The sequence below is a fragment of the Amphiura filiformis genome, chromosome 5 (assembly GCF_039555335.1).
Source record: "Amphiura filiformis chromosome 5, Afil_fr2py, whole genome shotgun sequence".
Taxonomy (NCBI): Eukaryota; Metazoa; Echinodermata; class Ophiuroidea; order Amphilepidida; family Amphiuridae; genus Amphiura; species Amphiura filiformis.
In genome coordinates this window covers 39,917,185-39,938,079 of record NC_092632.1, presented here as the reverse complement: position 1 = coordinate 39,938,079, position 20,895 = coordinate 39,917,185, and the positions used below count along the sequence as shown (strand labels likewise).

Sequence of the window (20,895 nt, the reverse complement as noted above, 5' to 3'; positions counted from 1 at the left end):
AGCATCAGGTAACAAAATGCAATACTGCCCTCTAAAAATTGATACATACTTTTTTGAAAAAGAATTGAATACAAGTGACGTCTGCTTTTGGCATCAACATTGATAGTCTTGATTTTTTAGTCAATTGTTGTTATAGTATAGGGATATATAGTCATTTTGCAAGCAAAATAGATTTCCGTATATATGCAAACAAAAACCAAACCTTCAGAGCTTCCACACCAACAGTTTCACAAGTTCATTTGAAGGATAAAGATGAATAATGTCCAAAACAGAATTGTCTGCTGACAACCCTATATTGAACATACAACTGAATAAACAGCACATGCACTATTTATTCAAGGGTGTTCTGTTTTACTTAATGAAGTTTTGAGTCAAAGTCAGTTGCAGTAAGGTTGTTTCAATCACAACTGAAATATTCTAGCAATATATCAGTAAGTTGGTCTTCAGATTTGGGTGTTGAAATTAATTGACTGCATATCCCCAAGTCTGAACAAGAGCCTGATTCAGTTTGAACATTAGGCATGTCACATACTTGATTACTGATGACAAATACTTACCAATATAGCTGGCCTCTTCATTCCTAGAGAAATCAATCATTCAAGAAACAAAACAAAATAAGCAATTAGCATATATAGACAATATTGACATTTTATTAAAAACTTTATTACAAAACAAACATATCAATTGTAATTTATTCATATTTTAAATTTGAGCTATAAATTGAAAGTGAGGAACTTTAGTATAAGTTAAAATTCAACAAAAAAATTAAGTTGACCAAATTCATGAACAGTAACAGATATATGTGGAATCAAAATGATAAAATACTTCAACTACATATACAGTGTAACTACATAGTGAAAGCATGTTGAGAATATATTTGTCCCATTCACCATTCCAGAAAATACAATACCAGTGTTTGTCTGCTTTCAAACATGTGCAGAGGTTCTTCGTTTGCCATTCTAATAATTTTCATTAGGAAAAAAACCAGCAAACCACATACTACTTTGACTTGGATTTGAATAGTATCATCCACTGGCATTATTTATTCAATGCAATCATGATCGTCCAACTATTAATAATTGAAATATTGCATTATACATGTATAATACTGGAATGAGGAAAGGACATCCATAATATTCAACCTAAGTGCCTCAGTGCTACCTGATAACTTAATTGTTAAATGTATGACACATCTTTTGATTATAATACTACCAAAAAATACCTAGTCAATGTTGTGAGAAGTTGAAATGTTTGGACAACTTGTACAATCTAATCTGAGACAATGCATGATTGTAACTAAATAACGACTTAAAAACATAACATCACAATCTCATCAAACTTTCATTGAACAATTATGTATCATGTTAGTTTCCAATCAAATTCCCAAATTGATTGACTGTCTCATAAACATATCTACCTTACAAGATAAACCTTTCCTCTTATCTATCCATGATGCATTAGTCCAGGGACATATCACACATGTGTATTAAATTCATGTGAATTACCCCGTAAAATATTGCATGATGGGAAGACATGAAAAAAGTTATGTGAACACATAAAATAGCACCCTTCACCAAAATTGCAAGTTACAAAATGAACACACAAACGGCAAAGTGAGTTGCAGCATTAGCAAAGGAAAAACCAAACACAATGTTAATTTATTTTGTTATTTAATTAAAACCAAATTAAAAAAACCAAAATCGATACTTGTTAAAAACAAATAAAAGGTAATTAAAGGGAACTATATTAACCCAGGGATGTTTCTACCACCCCATGTCATAGATTCTAATCTAGAGTCTAATCTAGTCTAAACAGGTTGATATCCCATCTCTGGTGCAGTTTTGAAATGTAATTAAAAGTAACAAAAGTAATAACCACCAGATGCGGTTAAAAACTTGTTTTGGTAATTACGGTTTTGTTTTATTGATTGATATGTAAATTATGCCAGCACATGTTATGTATTTAGAATAACATAACATGTAAATATATATACAATGAAAAAGCAATTTATGAGTGAGAATTTCACCTTTTTTCACATCTTTATAAAATAACATAATGTGAAATTTGTAGTTATTTCTTATAATCTTTTCTTATTTCTTTATGCAGTCTTTGTTACTTTTGAGTAGCAAATTGAGCTGACCGACTCATTACTATTCTATTTATCTACCATACCATTTTCTCCCAACTCCCAAATTAAAATTAGTATTAATAAAGTAAATGAGATGTCATGAAACTGCACCCTCTGAGACGGTAATATCTAACAAGACTATACACTTACGTTTATCCTCAGAACGTTCAGGCCACAAGATGTTCTCCAGGGCAGCTATTGGTTGGAACGGACAAGAGTCGAGAAAAAAAAAGGCAATGGGGGGAAATCAAATAATGATTACGGTTAGTAGGCCTGCTGGCAGCATTAAAAAAACATAAAGCAGATGGGGCAAACTCCACCAAAAATAAATTTCTCATCACAAAATCAGTATTATAAATCAGTATTATAAATCCTTAAAATAATATGGTAACTTAAATTCATAGGATTAAGAGTTAGTTTTTAAGTCTGCAATCCACCATAATTTATCATTTGTTTTTAGTTTGCAATCAACCGCATAGCTCCTATTTTGAACTTAGAGTGGAGATACCCCATCTTTAGAAGCTTGTGTCTTTGCAAAGCAAAGCAAACATTATCTTATTACAATTTACATACACCTCTAATTAACATATTATTAACAAATATAATTGTTTCTACAAATACATACTGTTATAATATGGGTTTAGGCCCTACATCTAATACAGAGAATTGTTAACATTTTAGGTCATATTTGCTAGACTACTGATTTAGTGTTTAAGTAAATCGGTTCTGAAAGAATGGGGTTAAACTGACAACATTTGTAATAAAAACTAGGGCACGGCTATTAATAAACAGATAAAAACCAAAAAAATCCAAAACACATTTGACTGCATGTACATGTAATTACATACACATGAACCTGAAAGACAATTGAATGCCTAAAAGCTGTCATCAAATTGAAAACTTGCCAAAACAGGGAAAGTTAACAATTGAGCATGTCAAAGGAAGACCAAAATTGATGTTTTCCAATGTGGATGCCAGTGCCAAGATTTATTATGGAAAATAAACACTGAAAACGGTGTCACCCACCCTGACCTGCTTACCTACAGGGAGTAACTGAGGATTTACAAGTCTTATTCATCCTAACCCAACTGAGTGATAAGTCAAATTCCATTTAAAATCCACACTCCCCCTGCAGAAGATTTTGGAAATATCTTCCACTGGGGGAGCATGCATTTCAAATGGAATGAATGCATTAGACAGCTCCATTTTAAACTCACCCTCCCTCTGTGGAAGATTCAGGTTGAATCTGTCTCAGAGGGTATATGAGATTCAAATGGAGGTGCCTAATGTGTTCATTCCATTTGAAATTCATACTCCCCCTGTGAAAGACATTTCCACAATCTTCCACAGGGGGCATGTGGATTTTAAATGGAATAGCGCAACTAGATGAAGATGTTGCCTATCAGGAAACAACATATGACAAGCTTCCATGGATATGTGTATCATCTGCCCTTTATAAATAGAGGTTGAACGATCGGTGCTGACATTGTTGGAAGTGTATGCTTGTAATAGTAGTTGCAAGAAAAAAGGTCCCCTTTCAACTGCAATATATCAACTAATTATCAGTACAAACAAGACAATAGGTCAACTATCATTGTCTTACAGCATCAACATTGTTGTACTGTCAGAGAAAGGGCACTAAATCTGGACCACTTTAATAGTGACTGACTATCCTAGTCTTCTTAGCATGGTTAGCAGAGAGATCCCAAGGTTTTATTATAGACTTAAATCCCATGAAAGCATTAAAGGAATTTTACTTTTCTACAATAATTTTTAAACAAAGTTACATTTATGATGGACTACTGGATAAATATTGTAGTAAACTCTTATTTGTTAATAAAAAATAAACCATGAAATGTTATTAAGTTATATAAAACGGAAATCAAGTCTAACACCTTATTTACGTTAGTAAGCTGCTTAATTTATCATCAAATCAAATTAAATAAAAACAAATTGCTAATATCTAGAAGTTGTATTGTGTATAATTAAATAATCAGGCTAACAAATGGGTTAATTATTAGCATTAATCAGCATTAATCGGGCAAGCATCCGCCACCAAATAATATTGTGCCGGCATTTGGTGAAATCAATTTCTGATACCAAACTATTTTTCACTATCACTGCAAGTGCTCTGTGCAACTATCATGACCGACATGACATGACATTACATCCTAAATTGATTGCAAAACACAGAGTGCCCCTTTAATACCACCTCAAAACACAGAGTGCCCCTTTAATACCACCTCATTCAGAAGCGAATCAGATACACAAAATTGCAAATGTGCACAAATCAATCACACATGCATGTGTCACTAATGTGTCCATTATTCAAATCAGATGTGGCTCATTACCACTGGGAAATAAAACATAAAACAACCAAAAAAAGTATCTTCAGAGTTCAAAGTTTTCTTCAGAGACATAAAATCTATGAACGCTATCTATGATGAATGAAAAGATAAACATACTTTTCCTGAATGAAATGACAGAAAACTAAGGTTCTCACTAGGATTTAGTGTGTGATTCATGTTGTAGACTCCCTAGGCACATATAGTGACACATTCTAACAAACCAGGCTAGAGCATGTCAACATGTTGCTTTTTGATATTTTAATATAGCAGTGTAAGCTAGCTTTCAATGATCTGAACTGAACTGAACTGTATTGGTACCACATAGTTTTTGCAGATATAATGTAATTTGCCCATGGTTTTTGGAGATTATTGTAATAACTGAAACTGAGAGAAATAAAGCAATGAATTCCTTCAATTTAGTACTGGTGATAAATAAGAGACAAAAGAAAATTCTGGATTACATAATATACTTTTTCTTCTTTGAGCATTGATAAAATTAATATTGGGTACCACAAACCCCATCTTGACCAATATTATATATAGAATGTCTCTTTTAAAGACATTTACCTCAAAAGTAGGTATGCTCACATGTTCCAGGGTTTGTGTGAAGGGGTCACATATGGAACCTGATTCACTCCTGTAAGTTTGACATTATCATAGGGTGCGATGAAATATCATGACCAAGAACAAAGTCGGTTCTGTCACAGAAACCTCAAAAATCAGGGCTGACTACAACAAGAACATATAGTTCTACCCCTCGAGGTGAATAGGTGATGTGTTGTGAACTCTATTATTGTGTGTGTTTTGATATCTACTTGGTACAACATCTCTACATTATTTTTGTATATGTATTTATCAGAAAATGTACCTTTAACTTGTCTCTGTCCCCGCTGAAGTTTGGTCATGGTTGCTGAAGGCTCAGTCACGGCTAAAACTTTGCTCATGGGTTCTGAGTTGCGTCGTTTCTTGCGTCGTGATCTGCGTTCTTTCTTGTCTCTTGACAGACCCTCCTCACCCTCTTGTGCTGGTGGTTGGCTTGGTTCAGGAGTGGCTAATGAGAATAAATATTGGACATGATTTAAAGGACAATGTACTGTGTACAATTTTCTTCTGTGTACATTCCTTCCTTCCATTTTTCTTTCTTTTATTCATAAAATCGTTCTCAGTGTCCTTCATTCATTCTATTCATTACCTTCTCATGCTTCAATTATTTTCTTCCTTTATTCACTCACATTTTGTAATTCCTTCTTTCTTTCTCGTGCTTTGCACTCATAACATAACATTTGAAGAGTTCATAAAAGCAAATATCACTTGTCAAATATAAAGAACATAATACGAAAATGTGCTGTTTTAGATCATAGTTTCAAAAATACACACCAAAACTTGTAAAGTAAGCTAGCATTATGGGGCAGATGTTGTTAGTAAGAGTTTGAAAATAACACCTATTACCTTTTGCATCTTAAATTTTCACTTACTCCAATAGCCAAACATTTACTGAGGTAAGAATAAGTCAATTAGAAATAACTGTACACAAACTAAAATTAAACTTGCTTTCAACAATGTAAACAGACTCCATCCAAAAGTTCATGAAGTTGAGAAGTTAATTAATGATGAAAAATTTGATGTTTTTGGCATTGCTGAAACTTTCTTTAAAGGAGATGATGGAGTTAATATACAAGGTTACAGATGGGTGGGCAAAATAGAATTAATAAAGGGGAGGGGGCATCGGTCTTTTAATTTCTGAGTCGACTTGTGTTGTTATTGATGACGATGTCTTTAATTCATTCACTGATGAGTATGAAAGGTTGTGGGTTAAAGTGTGTTTCGATGATAAACCAATGTACATAGCAGTAGCGTATTTCCCAGGTGAAGGTGTTAACGCGGACTTGACTAATGAATTATATGGTCAATTACTTTCTGAAGTTATGCTCATTGAGGATCAAGATGACGATCCAGATATCTTGATCATGAGCGACATGAAACGCCAGAATTGGCGGGAAATTCCCTTTGGGGATCCTGTATTAAACAGTAATGGTGAACGCCTACTTAATTTTCGTGATGATTCAAATTTAGAGATTTTAAATTGTACTAAAAAATGTATTGGTAAAATAACTTGGTCTAGAGGCAACTTGAAGAGTACTATTGATTATATGTTATGTTCTGATAGTTTCATGCAAAGAGTAAGTCAAATGATAGTTGATGAAGAACGTAAATACGGTTTAGGCAGTGACCATAATGTCTTATTATTGACTTTGAACATGTTGAAAAAGTGTAAGGATATGGATAAAAAGTATGTTAACAATAACAAAAAGGTTATTTGGAATATCCAAAAGACACAGATTATGTAGCGTACCAAAATAAATTGAGGTTAAACTTTTGCGATTGGGATATTGATTCTTTTGATGATGTTGATACAATGTGGGATTAGTGGAAAGGTAAAGTTCTGGCGGCTGCGTCTGAGGGATTAGGATCTAAAGAGATTAAAGGAAAAATGCAATTCTTGGTTTGACAAGACAATTGATTCTGGTATAAAAGATCGTAGAAACGCAGCAAGGGAGCACAGGAAGTGGGCAAAGGGTGATCAAGGGACAAAGAAATAGGCGATAATTTATGGAAATCCTATCAGGATAAGCGTCTTCATGTCAAAAATCTAATTAAGAGTAAAATTACACAAATGCGAGTTAACAGGTCTATCGATCTTGCAAAGAAAGGGGTCCAGCTTGTAAAGACTTCTGGAAAGTACTTAAGGGTAATCATAATAGTCACAAGAATTCTGATGTACATTGTATTAAAGTACCGCATTCTGATGAAATATTGTATGATAAAACAAAGATGAACCAAACTATTCTCCAATATTGGCGTACTTTAGGCAAGATGTACATGAATATTAATGATAATGATGAGAATAATGTAAGTACAAATAGAGTAAACATGGTTAATAATATGGTCAATTCAATTAGGTGTCACTCAAATGGTAATATTAATGACGATAATTGTTTGCATGATGTTGAAATTAATATGGATATTGTTTTAGAAGCATTGAGCCTAGCGAAAAATAACAAATCACCCGGTCTAGATGGAATCACAAATGAACTTCTTAAAAGCGGTGGTGAATATATGCATACAACTATCCTAGTTATGTTTAAGAAATGTATTGCTCTGGAGAAAACTCCTAAGGAATGGAATCGCGGCATAATTGTTCCTATTTTTAAAAAAGGGGATCGCAAAGATCTCAATAATTACAGGGTATATCACTTACTTCATGCGTTTCAAAAATATTTAATAGAATAATTATGATGAGCATCTCAAAATTTTGGAAAATTCAAACACGCTTTCGGAAGTCCAAGGCGGGTTCCGTTCTCTACATAGGTGCGAAGATCACGTGTTCACACTAAGAAGCATTACCGCATGCCGGTTAGCAGAAGGAAAGAAAACGTTTATGGCATTTTTAGATTTTCGTAAAAGCGTTTGACACGGTTTGGAGGGAGGGTTTGCTGTTGGCAGCTTGGAATTCAGGGTTGAGAGGGCGTATGTGGAGATTGGTCGATGCTCTTTATGATAATGTTCAGGCTCAGGTCAAATTTGGTAGCATCGAAACTGATTTCTTTGAAGTTTCTGAAGGAGTAAAGCAAGGTTGTGTATTATCACCTGTATTATTCTGTATTTTCATTCATGAATTCACTAAATTGCTTAAAAAACACAATGTTGGTGTGAGGATTCATAACGTATGTGTTGGTAGCCTTTTTGGGCAGATGATGTTGTCTTACTTGCAAGCGATGAAAACGAACTTAACAGAATGTTAAACATAGCAGCAGAATTTGCTAATGACTGGAAACTGAGCTTTAATCACGATAAATCTAATATTTTAATTGCAGGTCAGCGTATCGATAATAGTAAGTTATGGAAGTTAGGCGATAAATGTATTTCAGAAGTTGATTCATATAAGTATTTAGGCGTAAACATATCTCGTAACATCTCAGATCACCATCACATTCAGGAAGTAATTAAAAAGGTAATAGACTAATTAGTACATTTAAGTCTGTAATCAATAATTTTGATAACTTTAATCGTGTCTATTATGGTGATATTTTATGGAGAACAATAGCCCTACCATCAATTAACTATGCTAGCGCAGTGTGGATTCCTAGTAGTCAGGCAGACATTGATAAAATTGAAAATCTACAGCTTCAAATGGCGCGCCATATTCTAAAAGCACCACGGAATACACCGCGAGCAGCGCTTTTACGGTGATTTGGGATGGGTCCCAATTTCCACTATGCAGAATTCGTTTAGGGCAAAATACTTTGCACGTGTTATTGAAATGGAGCATCATCGTTGGCCTAAATTGCTTCTAAACACGATGATTAGTTTAGACATTGAGCCCTCTAAATTGCGATACAAATTTTTAAATTGTGTTCAGAATATTTTAAGCAAATGCGACTTAAATGACGTCATTGATCGGCAAAAAAGTGGGAATAGCTTCTAGTAATCCACAATGGGCTAAATCAATTAAAGGTACTATCTATAACATCTTTAATAATGAATGGAAAGATGATGTTAAATCTAAATCTTCTCTCATCGATTATTTGACAATCAAGAACGCTCCATGTATGGAAACTTATCTCTTAGATGAAATTGATTTTCATGGTGCTTGTCTCAAATTCAAGATTCGCTCAAATACACTTCCTTTAGAACGTAAAATTAGCAGATGGACTCCAGATAACGACGGTATATGTAAGCTTTGTAACATTGGTGTTGAAGATGTAAAGCATTTTCTTTTTACTTGTTATGCACTTAACAATATTAGAGTTGATGAATACTGTAAACTAGAGAATGAATTGATTAATTTAAATGGCCTTGATATATGGGAATTGTTTATTTCTGGCAATCTAGATGTAAAATTTAATCTTGCTCTTGGAAGTACAGCGACCACTTTCTGTAATATAACTAATGCTGATGATATATATGACATTTTTGATAAATTCTGTAAATCTTTCGCAAAGAGAGCGTGGAAAGCAAGATCAGAATTGAAGACTACTGACAACTAATAATTGTATGTGCTAAATTCTGCGTTGCTTGTTTAATATAATCTATATTGTATATAATATTTTTATTGCCGTAAACCCACTTCAAGTCAACTTGGGTTCAGGTAGTTGTGTGTTTTCCTCATTCATTTGTCATTCAATATGTATTTCTTTTGCTGTACAACAAGTTTTGCTTTTTTAAGTCACCTTTGTATAATATTTGTGTAATTTGCTTTGTTTCCTTTAATATCTTGTTTATGAACGCACCGCCGGATTGGCGTGTGCCACTGTTACAAAAGTGTATGTTCTAATAAATAAATAAATAAAATACTGTCCCAGGTTGTACATATAGAACATTCATTCCATTACAAACATTTGAGAGAAAGCTATTAATGCTTTCATTGTATTCAATCTCACGCAGACACTACATGACCCCAATTGAATGAGATAACCAACATTGGCATTACTTGATATTGATGTTTACCCTCAATGATGGCATACACAGTACACACCCACATACTATACACACACCCACTGCTCAGTACCATAAGTGGATAAGTGCAATAGCTGCCATATGTAGCTGCCATGTGTAGATGAGTACAATACATTGTAAACTGGTGGATATTGCCAAATGTTCACAGGGCAGCCATTGCACTTACCCACTTCTGGCACTGAGCATGTGACACATATACTCCCATTTGATTTCAAAAGATCAACTTCCCTTACATTTCTTATAAGTACTTTCTTTCAACTGTAAAGGAGAAACTGTCATTTATATACTTAGGGAAAGAATTTTTTTCTCATGTAATTCTATAGTACATGCCATATATAGACACTCACTTGACTTGAGGATAAGTTCCTTGACGTTGGCGGGGATATTGCTGCCATAGTTCTCCAGCATCATTCTCTTGATTTCATGCGTCCACTGTACCTTCTGCTCAAGACTTTTAGCCTGTATAAGATCACAACAAAATATAATAGGTTTCACAACAAGTACACCTGGTTCCAGTGACAAGCATTGATTGCGTATTACATAAAAGCATATCACCTATATGTCTAGTAGGCTAAAGTGTTACAAAATAATATTGAGTTAAAGCACTTTAGCTGTTAGATTAGCACAATATGATCCCACTTCAGGAAATGTCTTATCTTGAACTGTTAAACCCACCTGAATGCAGTTATAACCCCCTTATTCACACTTTCAATTTACACTGGCACAAAAGGAGATGAAAATACAGAACAGAAATCACCTTACTCTCTCGTTTTAAGAAGAAAATACACACATCATCTGGAAATTAATGTGTGATTTTGAATAACTGTAGTTGGGAAATGCTTAAAACTTTCAGTTTATAACTGCTATCTAATGGTTCCCCTCTGGAAATGCTGACACTTTTCTGACTCAAATTGAGTTTGATAGCTATATTTCCAAATGAAAAGCACTAATATTAATATATCAACTCCTTTCGATAACTACTTATGATGAAATGATTCCCAAGCCCCAAAAGAACTCATTATATGAAATAGCATTTGTGTTTATATGTCTCATGCAGAGAAATAAATCAATATTTTGTTATCAATCTTTATTTAAACTGGAAAAGGAAAACAAAGAAGACCACAAAGGGCTTAGTAACTAATATGTTATAATGTTCATTAGTACAATACTTCAAATTGTCCAAACATTCCTAAAAGTGAGCCAATGGGTCTTAACACCTGTATCCCATCATGACGTCTTAATCAACCCAAGGCAGGGGCTCTCAATTATATTTACCTGGGGCCATGGAGGGCCAAACTCATTTCAAAGATCTGTATTTGAAAATACCCATTGTTTTCCTATGTTTATTGTACATTTCAGAGCTGCTCATAAGCCAACCACCATTGGTCCATGAGTTGAATCTGGCCTATAGTAGTATTTCATGGAGCAAAAACTTACCATAATAGTGTACTGGATGGCAGGGTTGTCAAAGGGAATCACATTAAATCCTAATGGCTCCTTGTGAATGCTGTCTATTAACATCAGATTAGAACACTGTAAACAGAGAAACAATAGAACATCCAGATTAATCACAGGCATTGATAATAAAATAAAAATTATTCCTAAAATATAAATAAAGCTCGTTATCACACTTGCAAAGAAAGACTTGAATTGACAAGCACTGTCATAATTACAAGTATTAGTAACTGATGATACTCAAAAAGACTTTCAATGGGCTATTCCATTTAAAATCCACACTACCCCTGTGGAAGATTTGGAAAATATCTTCCACAAGGGAAGTATGAATTTCAAATGGAATTTACACATTAGGCAGCTCTAATTTGAATTTCATCATACACCCTCTGAGAAAGATTCAAACCTGAATCTTCCATGTAGGGAGAGGGAGTTTCAAATAGAACTGCCTAATATGTTTATTCCATTTGAAACTTGTACTCCCCCTGTGGAAGATATTTCCCAAATACATGGAATTTTAAATGGAATAGCCCAATTATTCTTGACTCAAACTCAAGACATCAATGCAATCCGATATAAATCAGAAAACACATTTTAACATTCAACCTTATAAAATTATGGACATACGATATGTGCAATAGATCTAGAAAAGGAATGGACAGAGTTATGTACCCATGTCCGTATCCAAAAAACGCAGGATGATCACCATAGCATATCTCATTCACAATCAGATGCATGGGTATCTGTCCATTCCATATCTTACGCCATCCATACTATGCTAGAATAGAAAGTCAATTTTATTAGTACCAATTCAGTTCAAATCCGTTGGGCATTTGGGATATGATTACATCTCATGTTATCACAACACCCTTCAGGTTGTGATCAAGATGTATTGAATCTTCACTATGGCCCTGCACTATGGATTACCAGATCAGTTTCCCCAGGAAGCCAGAGGGCAAGCATGGAACACTATCTTTAGTAAAATTCAACTTTAATTAGCTGCCATATACTAAAGGGTCATGATGTGATGGAAAGTAGCCTAGCTTGAAAAATACACAAATTAAATGTATGTTTCATTTCTTCACCTTACTTGTTAAATGTGTAACTATTAATTTTGCCAATATTAATGTTGTTAGTAACAAGATTTAGACACCTTTCATATTAGTCCCTGTACAGTCTAAGTTGATGAGATCAGCACTGAGAGATTGAAAAGAAAGCTTTTACAATATTACAGGCTTTTATATAACTTTCCACACCCAAGACATCTTCTCAAACTTTGGTTACTCCTGTAATTATACATGAAATTAGGGTTAGGGTTAGGGTTTGGGTTAGTTTAGGGTTAGGCTTAGGATTAGCTTACACGAAATAATTACATGAAGGATCACCCAAACTTTCAAACTTGTAGAATATCAAGTGCCTCACACCTGTTTCATATAAAGTGTACCATTACACACCTGAATCTATCTATAAATACAATACAGCAGCTTTCTCAGTGATAGTTTCCTTGCCCACATCCCATAAAATGAATCAACATCCAACATCATCAGAATATTGGCATATATCTAAAAATACAAATCCCCTCAAATCTTACCATTTTTCTCGTCTATATCTGTTATATTGGGGCTATGTTTGTGTGTGATGAACTACAAACCCAGTTTGTCCTATGAGATATTTAAAAAACTCAAGGAGTTCAACTACCTATTTTTATACCACTGGAAGTATTTCATGTCTCAATACAAATACCAAGATGTAAAGTCAACCAGTTCCTGGTGCACCCTTTGATGACCATCTTGAACCAAGACTTGATGGTATAAATCATGACCCTTGACAAGATAGCGAGAAATATGATCTGATAACAAATCAGTTGTTTATGAAAATAATCCTATTGTAATTTTTGAACCTGTAACCTCTCATATATCAAATTTGCTGCAAGGAAGATCAACTTCATGAAATATTTTGATTATTGGAGTCACTTGGTGAGATTTATCTTTTTGAAATTCGAATAATGACAATTATTATCAGGGATGCCATAAAAATTCATAGGTGAAGCTACTGTTGATATGAAGTTAAAATACATCAATGCCAAGTTAATGCAATGCACACCTGTTTAATGTCTATTTATATACCCTCCCAACATACAAAATGATGCCAGATAAGTAATTAAATATGATAGTATATGGTGATCATTACACCCATTGAATGCAAAACAGGATTACAAGAAACATTTCAAACCCATGCAGACTAGCATCCATCTGCAAAATTTGAGTCAAATGAAGTGTTTCTTCACAAATTCTTTGTAGAAATACTTTTGCATAACTATGGGTTCCACTATGACTACTGTTACAACAGTCCCAGCTCCTTACAGGCCTACATGAATAGCTCATGAGAACATATCATGCTCAAGAAGCGTGCCTCTGGTCAGATTGCTCAATCGTGTTTATCCATGAGGCTCACTGTATATTTGCGTAAGGGACACAATGCTCTGACGAATGCCTGATCTTATGAACCCAACGGGTATACATACTGATTGATGCCTATCACTGAAGCTGCTGCTTCTTCGAATTGTTTTCAAACAATGAAATGTTCATCAGGTTAAAAAGGCCATCAATTCCCTACAGATATATCTGTTTGTTTTTGTAGACTTTTGTACAAATAACAATGACCCGTTGTGCAATATTAACAAAGTTCCTATGTGCAAAACTACTGTATTACTTGTCTAAAGGATAAAACTGTAGAGGGATGCTCAACTACCAAAACATTGGACAGGTGTCAAGAGTCAAAAACCAAATGTTTTTCATAACAAATACTATATCCATCAACTCTTGCAACATTCCCTGTTGAACGTGTAAAAACACTGCCTACCAGCATTGATGACGACATACACACACACAACCATCTTCTAAAGTTCCTTAGACCTTAAGCCCAACCTGGTAAGATAACATCATTGTTTCCTCACCTGCTGGCGACATTGCATTGCTTTAACCCCAACTTTACCTTTATTGAGTACCAGCTACCATTTCCAAAGTTGTGAAATCCTACATGTCTTAAAAGGATTATGTGGGTAAAGATTCTTCTCTGACACATCCCATTGGAATTTACTGAAAGACTGGTGGCGCCGGTTGGGGAGTCCCCTCAATTTTGGGCTTTGGGCCCCTAAAACATCCCCCCCTTTGTTCCCCAGCAAAAATTCCTGGTGCCACCACCGCTGAACGACAAGCTAATAAAACCAACCATTGATTTGAGCAGAGGTATCTCATCTTCTCCGATTTCACACCATTTCTATACAGATAATTTCCCAGTTAAATGCAATCATATATTACTCACAAGATTCTACATGAGTATTGTGTCATATATCAGTCTGCAGTTCTTAAGGTAACCTTTATTTCACATACTATTTCTAGGAATAATATCCTAAACCTGTCAGTTTACGTCATTACAACTGTGTATATAAAAGCATTGAACATTCTCAAAGTCCCTGTACAAATGCAGCGGATGCTCGTAGGATGTTTTGCGCTATCTTCTTCATATGTTTCTCACTACGAGTAGGTTATTGATTTCCCCCAGTTAACGGCAGGTGATATTCAGCATGTCTAAAGATGCTACTAAAAGATCGGGCATTATTACATGCATCACAACTGGCCCCTCTGGTAGCTCTCTCTCAAAAGTAATAATTCACGACCTATGTCACCTAGATTTTCTTGCAAATATAACTCATCCACTTTATTACTAGTGTGATATGACTTGCTCATCATTTTGGGCTAGAATGGCAATAAAAACTAAATTAATTATGATTTGGCAGAATTCCTTAGGCAATAATCAATATATTTAAATATTTGATTAACACAACCAAAGGTCACACCAAAATCTATTAACCCGTTTGGGTACATCCTCCCATCTGTCTCCAAACCAATTCTGAAAATCATCCTTAAAAATTAATATCAATCATCTCGCTGACAATTCTGAGACACAACCTGAATTGATCACTTACTCGACTTGAATGCCAACTTTCCGAATCAGCAGATTAAAATAAAGTGAATTTACTGCTACCTATAGGTCCTAAAACAATAGGAAATCAATATGCCCTAGGAACTGATTGGATTGCCCTATTTTCTAAGTGGTGATACTGTTTCCTACGCCAAGTCTGTTTTGGTTCAGAAGGCTTGTGTTACAGAAGGACTTGTGTGTCTTTCATTATGGATACTAATGCGAAGTCTGCTCATCACAAAAACTGTTTGATAGGTATAACTGTTAGATTTTGGGGTCCAGATGTTACCCCTACAGGTAAAAAAGAGTGCTTATATAAGGCAACTGTTCTACTGGTCTGACCAACCCAGATTTTGCATTTTGGGATTTTGTTTTTATAGCTTTATGCAAATGAAAACAGTCGATTTTGGCCGAAGTGGCCCGACTGAAATTTTATGAACAAATTCTGAACATTTTCAAAATATTCCTTTTTCAGACTTTTTCCCAGAAAAAACTAAGACGACAAAAAAAAACCCCAACTGACCCACCCTACTTACGTATCTGTATCACCAAGTTAATACTTATTTTTAAGTCTGCACCACTGCTACAGTTGCCCTACTACTGTTCTAGTTGACCTACCGATATATGAGTTTTGACATTTATGAGTCCATCTTCCCTCTTCTTTCCAATGAGTAGAACTTTTTCAAATAGATACAGGTATCTCTCTGCTCTAGCTCCTTGTAGTCGGAACACATCCTGTAAAAATATCACCAGAGAGGGTAAACATTGTTAAAAAGATACATACATTTCATGTTTGTAAATCAATTGTCATACAGTGCCAGAAGAGGGTAAGTGCAATAGCTGCCATGTGTAGCTGCCTTGTGTAGATGAGTAGGCTATATTGTATGTAAATTGCTGAATGTTCACAGGGCAGCTACTGCACTTACCCACTTCTGACACTAAGCAGTCAAAATGTTACAAATGTGGTCAATTTGCTGCATTTAAATGGGCAAAGTGACAAGCTTTAGAAATGACAATTAAGTTCCATAGAAGAGCACTTATCGTGTTGACATTATTTTATCACTCCAAGCAATTCAAGGTAGTATTTTCTGTCATTTAATGTCAATTCTATTTTCAGACCATCAGTATTTTTACGAGTGTATTTCCACTTTTTTTTAAAACCCTTTTCCTCTTTTTTGAATACTTTTTGCATACTTGAGAATGTTAACATAATACTCTCTACTACAGAAAGTAACAGATCTAAAGTGATCACTTGAAATGGCAAACAAACATCGACTGCTCAGTGCCAGAAGTGGGTAAGTGCAATAGCTGCCATGTATAGCTGCACGAGTAGATGTGTACAAAATTATGTGTATAAATTGCCAAATGGCCAAATGTTCACAGGGCAGCTATTGCACTTGACCACTGAGCAGTTGACATTTCAATTGATAGTGACTGCATATAGAATTGCAATCAAAAATACCGAGTGTACATTTTATACCATACACAAAGCAGCTGGGAGTAAAATTTTATCCGATTGAAATTGAATGAGCAGTGGCCAGAAAAAGGGTCCCTCACTTGGAAAGCACTAAATGTGATAAATATTGACGACAGTGTGCCGTTGGATAGGTTTCAGAAATTTAAGTAAGTACAGCGTGAACTGATCTTGATGGAAGGAGACAATGTTGATTGAATACTACGCTCGGCCGTCATACACAGATGACGATGTTTGACGATTGGAGGTCACTGTTTCGTCATTTGCTGCACTAGTAACGCTTATGATGTGGACGGGACATGACTTTTCCCAAATAACTGATTGCTTGACATCAATAGCCCAATAATATATTTGTCGCTTCCCAAATATGAAACACGAATGAGCGATTAATAAAATGAAATTACAGATTAATAAATAAAAGTAGTGGAAATAAGTTGAGCAGTTAAACATTCTTGAAATAGAATGGTGTGGGTGTTAGAGAGAAATGAAAGTTTTTTGGTTATCAGAAAGAAAAGAAGGAACAAAAAATAGAGAGAAAATGAACAAAGAAGTCTAGAGTTTTCCCCCAGGTTTCCACCCCAGGACCCCTCGTATGCCAAGCACGCCATTAGCGAAGTGTAGCCATGGGCGTTTCGCTGGCCCGGCCGATGAAACTGTGACTTAGGGTGACTGTGTCATAGCATTACATGGGATGGATGCATGTGCAGTGGTTTTGCTTTTTAAATCAAACCAATCTCGCTGAGCTCAAATGGTCTCACTTCCAGAGTCACAGTTCATAAAGCTCCATTTAACAATCGTACCTCAAAAATACACCTCAAGTGGAGGGGGATGAGTTTTTGTATCCATACATCCATTTTATGCACACACAACTATATTGGGGTTAAAGAACTTTGTATGTCCTCACAGACAGCCCTCGAATTAAGGATCTGAAGGGGCACGGCAACTTTTTTAGGGCAAGTTGATAATTGCCTTGGATTTTCACTGAAAAGGCAAGGCAGCACGGCAATTTGTAATATTTCAAAAGGGCATCAAGGCAACTGTTGAAAATTTGAGAGGGGCACCAATTTTTCGAAAGCGAATAGATGCATTGCTGTCAGCTGAATTCGACACCAAAGTAAAATTTGACTCTCAACTTTACACTAAAACTAACCTGCTTGCTCAAAAGACCTGCTTAAATAATACAAAGCAATCAAAAATCAACAGTTTAATTTACTTAAATTTTGCGATCCCTAGTTCTGAGCTGCAAAACTGACTCGAAACAGCAATGAAACAGCTGTAACTTTGGTAATAATATTGATCAAATTCGCCGGGATAAAAACTATTTCGTGCAAAACATATCTAGAGATGGGCTCACATGTACAAGACAAGACGATACCGGAAGGGGGATCGCCATCGGTTTGCAATGGGAAGTTAATGTTTGCTAATCGAGAGATCAATATTGATTTGCCCAGCGCTCGGATTTTGTTCACAACACAGGAAGCTTTAATAGTTACTAACAGCGTTTCTGATTGGTCGATAGTACGTTGAAGGTATTTCTCTGACCAATCGGGCAAATGAAGTCAGATTTCTAGCAACCAGATTATAAATAATAATGTATAAAAGCCGATGTGATTGGCTGAATATGTAAGCTTACGTAGAGGTAATGAATATTAATTGACAACAAACTATGATTGATAGCTGGCCAGCTGGGTTACGATGCTCAAAATAGCGATCGTGTTCAAGATTTTCGATTTAATTTTCCACAATTTTTCGGGGTTTTAACCAGTACTGGTTAATTATTTTATAATGAAGGGGCAAGGCTAGCCGGCTAGGGCACCCACGGCAACTTCATTTAGGGGCACGGCAAGTGACTGCCGTCGGTAAAGGACATATTTTGAGGGCATTGCGGCAATGGGGGTGGGCACCCACGGCAATATGCCGTCGGTGCCGTGGGTTAATTCGAGGGCTGCTCACAGATGAAATGTCTTGATAAATTGCACACCAATTACCAACTTACACGTAGGAACAGCCATGAGAATGGCTTTTTTGAAAACTGCCTGAAAATAATAAAAATGCGTAAATTTGGACAACAAAACTGCCTGAATTCAGGCAAAAGCCTGACAATTCTAATGCCTGAAGAAAACACCGAGAAACATATTATACATAAATCTAACATTACAAAAACTTGATTTACACCTTTACAGTTCTACAATTCTTTATTTGGTTTAAAATATCAAGCCTGAAGCTTACATTTCCCTATGCCAGTACTTTATTTCCAGCAGTCCTAACTTCTTAAGAGCGGGCATTGCTTGAACCTGCACAACATTAATGCTGTAAACTAGTGTCAAACTACCTGCTAGAAAAGGAACATGCAGACATTTCCTAAAGCACTTTCCACATATAGCATTTTTTGTAGCAACCCGTAAGGTGTTTGAATTATTTTTTAGAAACCACTGTGCAATTATGGTGCGAGAAATCGTGTGTGCTTTTCCATTTTATCTTATTTGCACTGGACCACATCTGCAGGCTCATGGGGAAGGGGGATGCATTTGGAACATTTTGACAACTGTTTAAACACTGAAGATCTTATATCTACAATTAGAAAGTATGTTTTGTTTTTACTTAAACCAAAATATTGTTTTTCTCAACATTTTACTAATACTCTTTCATAATATTTAACCTTGAACCCTAATGCTAAAAGTGGTTTCTTGGTTATCAGAAAGGAAAGAAGGAACAAGGTTTTGACCCCAGGACCCCTCGCATGCCAAGCACTCCATTAGTGAAGTGTAGCCATTGGTGTTACGCTAGCACAGCCGACGAAACCGTGCGTATAAATGACTTAGGGTGATTGCATCATAGCATCACATGGATGGATGCAAGTGCAATGGTTTTGCTTCTTTTACATTTCATCTCTGACAATTTTGTAATAAAATGATGAGTAAACAATTCATTTAACATTCCATGAGCCAAGAAAATGATTCTTTTTTTAAACAATCATTCATTTATTCATCAGTCACAATTCAATCAAAGTTAGACTTTATGATCAAGCAACTCAAATGAAAAGAGGCACCGTAATTGGTTTGAATTATCATCATGATGTAATAATACTTCTGCGGTCAAAACACTGCACAAGTTGATAAAAATCAAAGGGGCCTATTGGGATTCTGGCCTTAATCAGATTCAACCTATGCAATCACTTCTCTACTCAACCGACATATCCTTTTCTCATTTCACCATGTCACGGTGCCTAATTCTGCTGTCATAACTTCCCAATCCACTCTTTCGACTAGACCATGGATCTATTTGTGAACCGTACAGAGAATAAATCAAGGCAGGCAAATGCGTGTAGCGAGGCTGGCAGGCGGGAATGCAATACTGACTTGTTCCTGTGTTAATAGGACGAGGTGATGCTTGATTACTGGCACCAAAGTTAGCGTAATCATGGCAAGGATGATTTCAAATCACAACATTGCCAAATTTACTGCTGAACAGTTCATTGCAAGTATGGATAAAGTTTGCTGACGGTGGCATTATTAGTCATTTTTGAAATGTTGTTCAGTTTTAAACTGGTTTAGTTACAGAATTTTACACAATATACTACTAACAGTTTGATAAAAATCTCTGGACCATTTAAAATGGACTATGCCAGTTGAAATCCACATTACCCCTGTGGAAGATTTTGAAAATATCTTCCACAGGAGGAGTATTTTTTCAAATGTAATTGGTCAGGGTTAATCATTTTGAAACCCATACTCCCCCTCTATTATGGCTTTACCTGTATCTTCCACAACTGGAGTGAGTATTGTTAATGGAAGTTACCCAATTGTCTATTGTATTCAAGACTCATACTCCCTCTGCGGAAGACCTCTGCTAAATCTTCCACAGGGGTAGTGTGGATTTTAAATGGAACAGCCTAATTCCAACTTACCTCTAAAACCAAGTCCCCACATGAGTTTAAATCTCTCTGTAAAAGTAAACAAATACAAACACAAATAATTAATTAAATTATTACA

General features: G+C 35.4%; 1 protein-coding gene across 5 annotated transcripts in view; it reads right to left on the bottom strand.

Annotated features, from left to right (window-relative positions):
- Positions 1-20,895, bottom strand: part of LOC140153112 (uncharacterized) — a 145,374-nt gene that overhangs the window by 8,333 nt on the left and 116,146 nt on the right. For 4 of the 5 annotated variants that reach the window (XM_072175745.1, XM_072175746.1, XM_072175748.1 and 1 more), the window contains 7 exons: positions 20,811-20,846; positions 16,048-16,164; positions 11,431-11,526; positions 10,341-10,452; positions 5,345-5,527; positions 2,279-2,323; positions 558-580 (listed from right to left, as the gene is read on the bottom strand). In XM_072175745.1, the coding sequence (XP_072031846.1) occupies positions 558-580; positions 2,279-2,323; positions 5,345-5,527; positions 10,341-10,452; positions 11,431-11,526; positions 16,048-16,164; positions 20,811-20,846 (612 nt within the window). The remainder of the gene's footprint in view (positions 1-557; positions 581-2,278; positions 2,324-5,344; positions 5,528-10,340; positions 10,453-11,430; positions 11,527-16,047; positions 16,165-20,810; positions 20,847-20,895) is intronic. The other variant, XM_072175747.1, reaches the window with a different exon arrangement.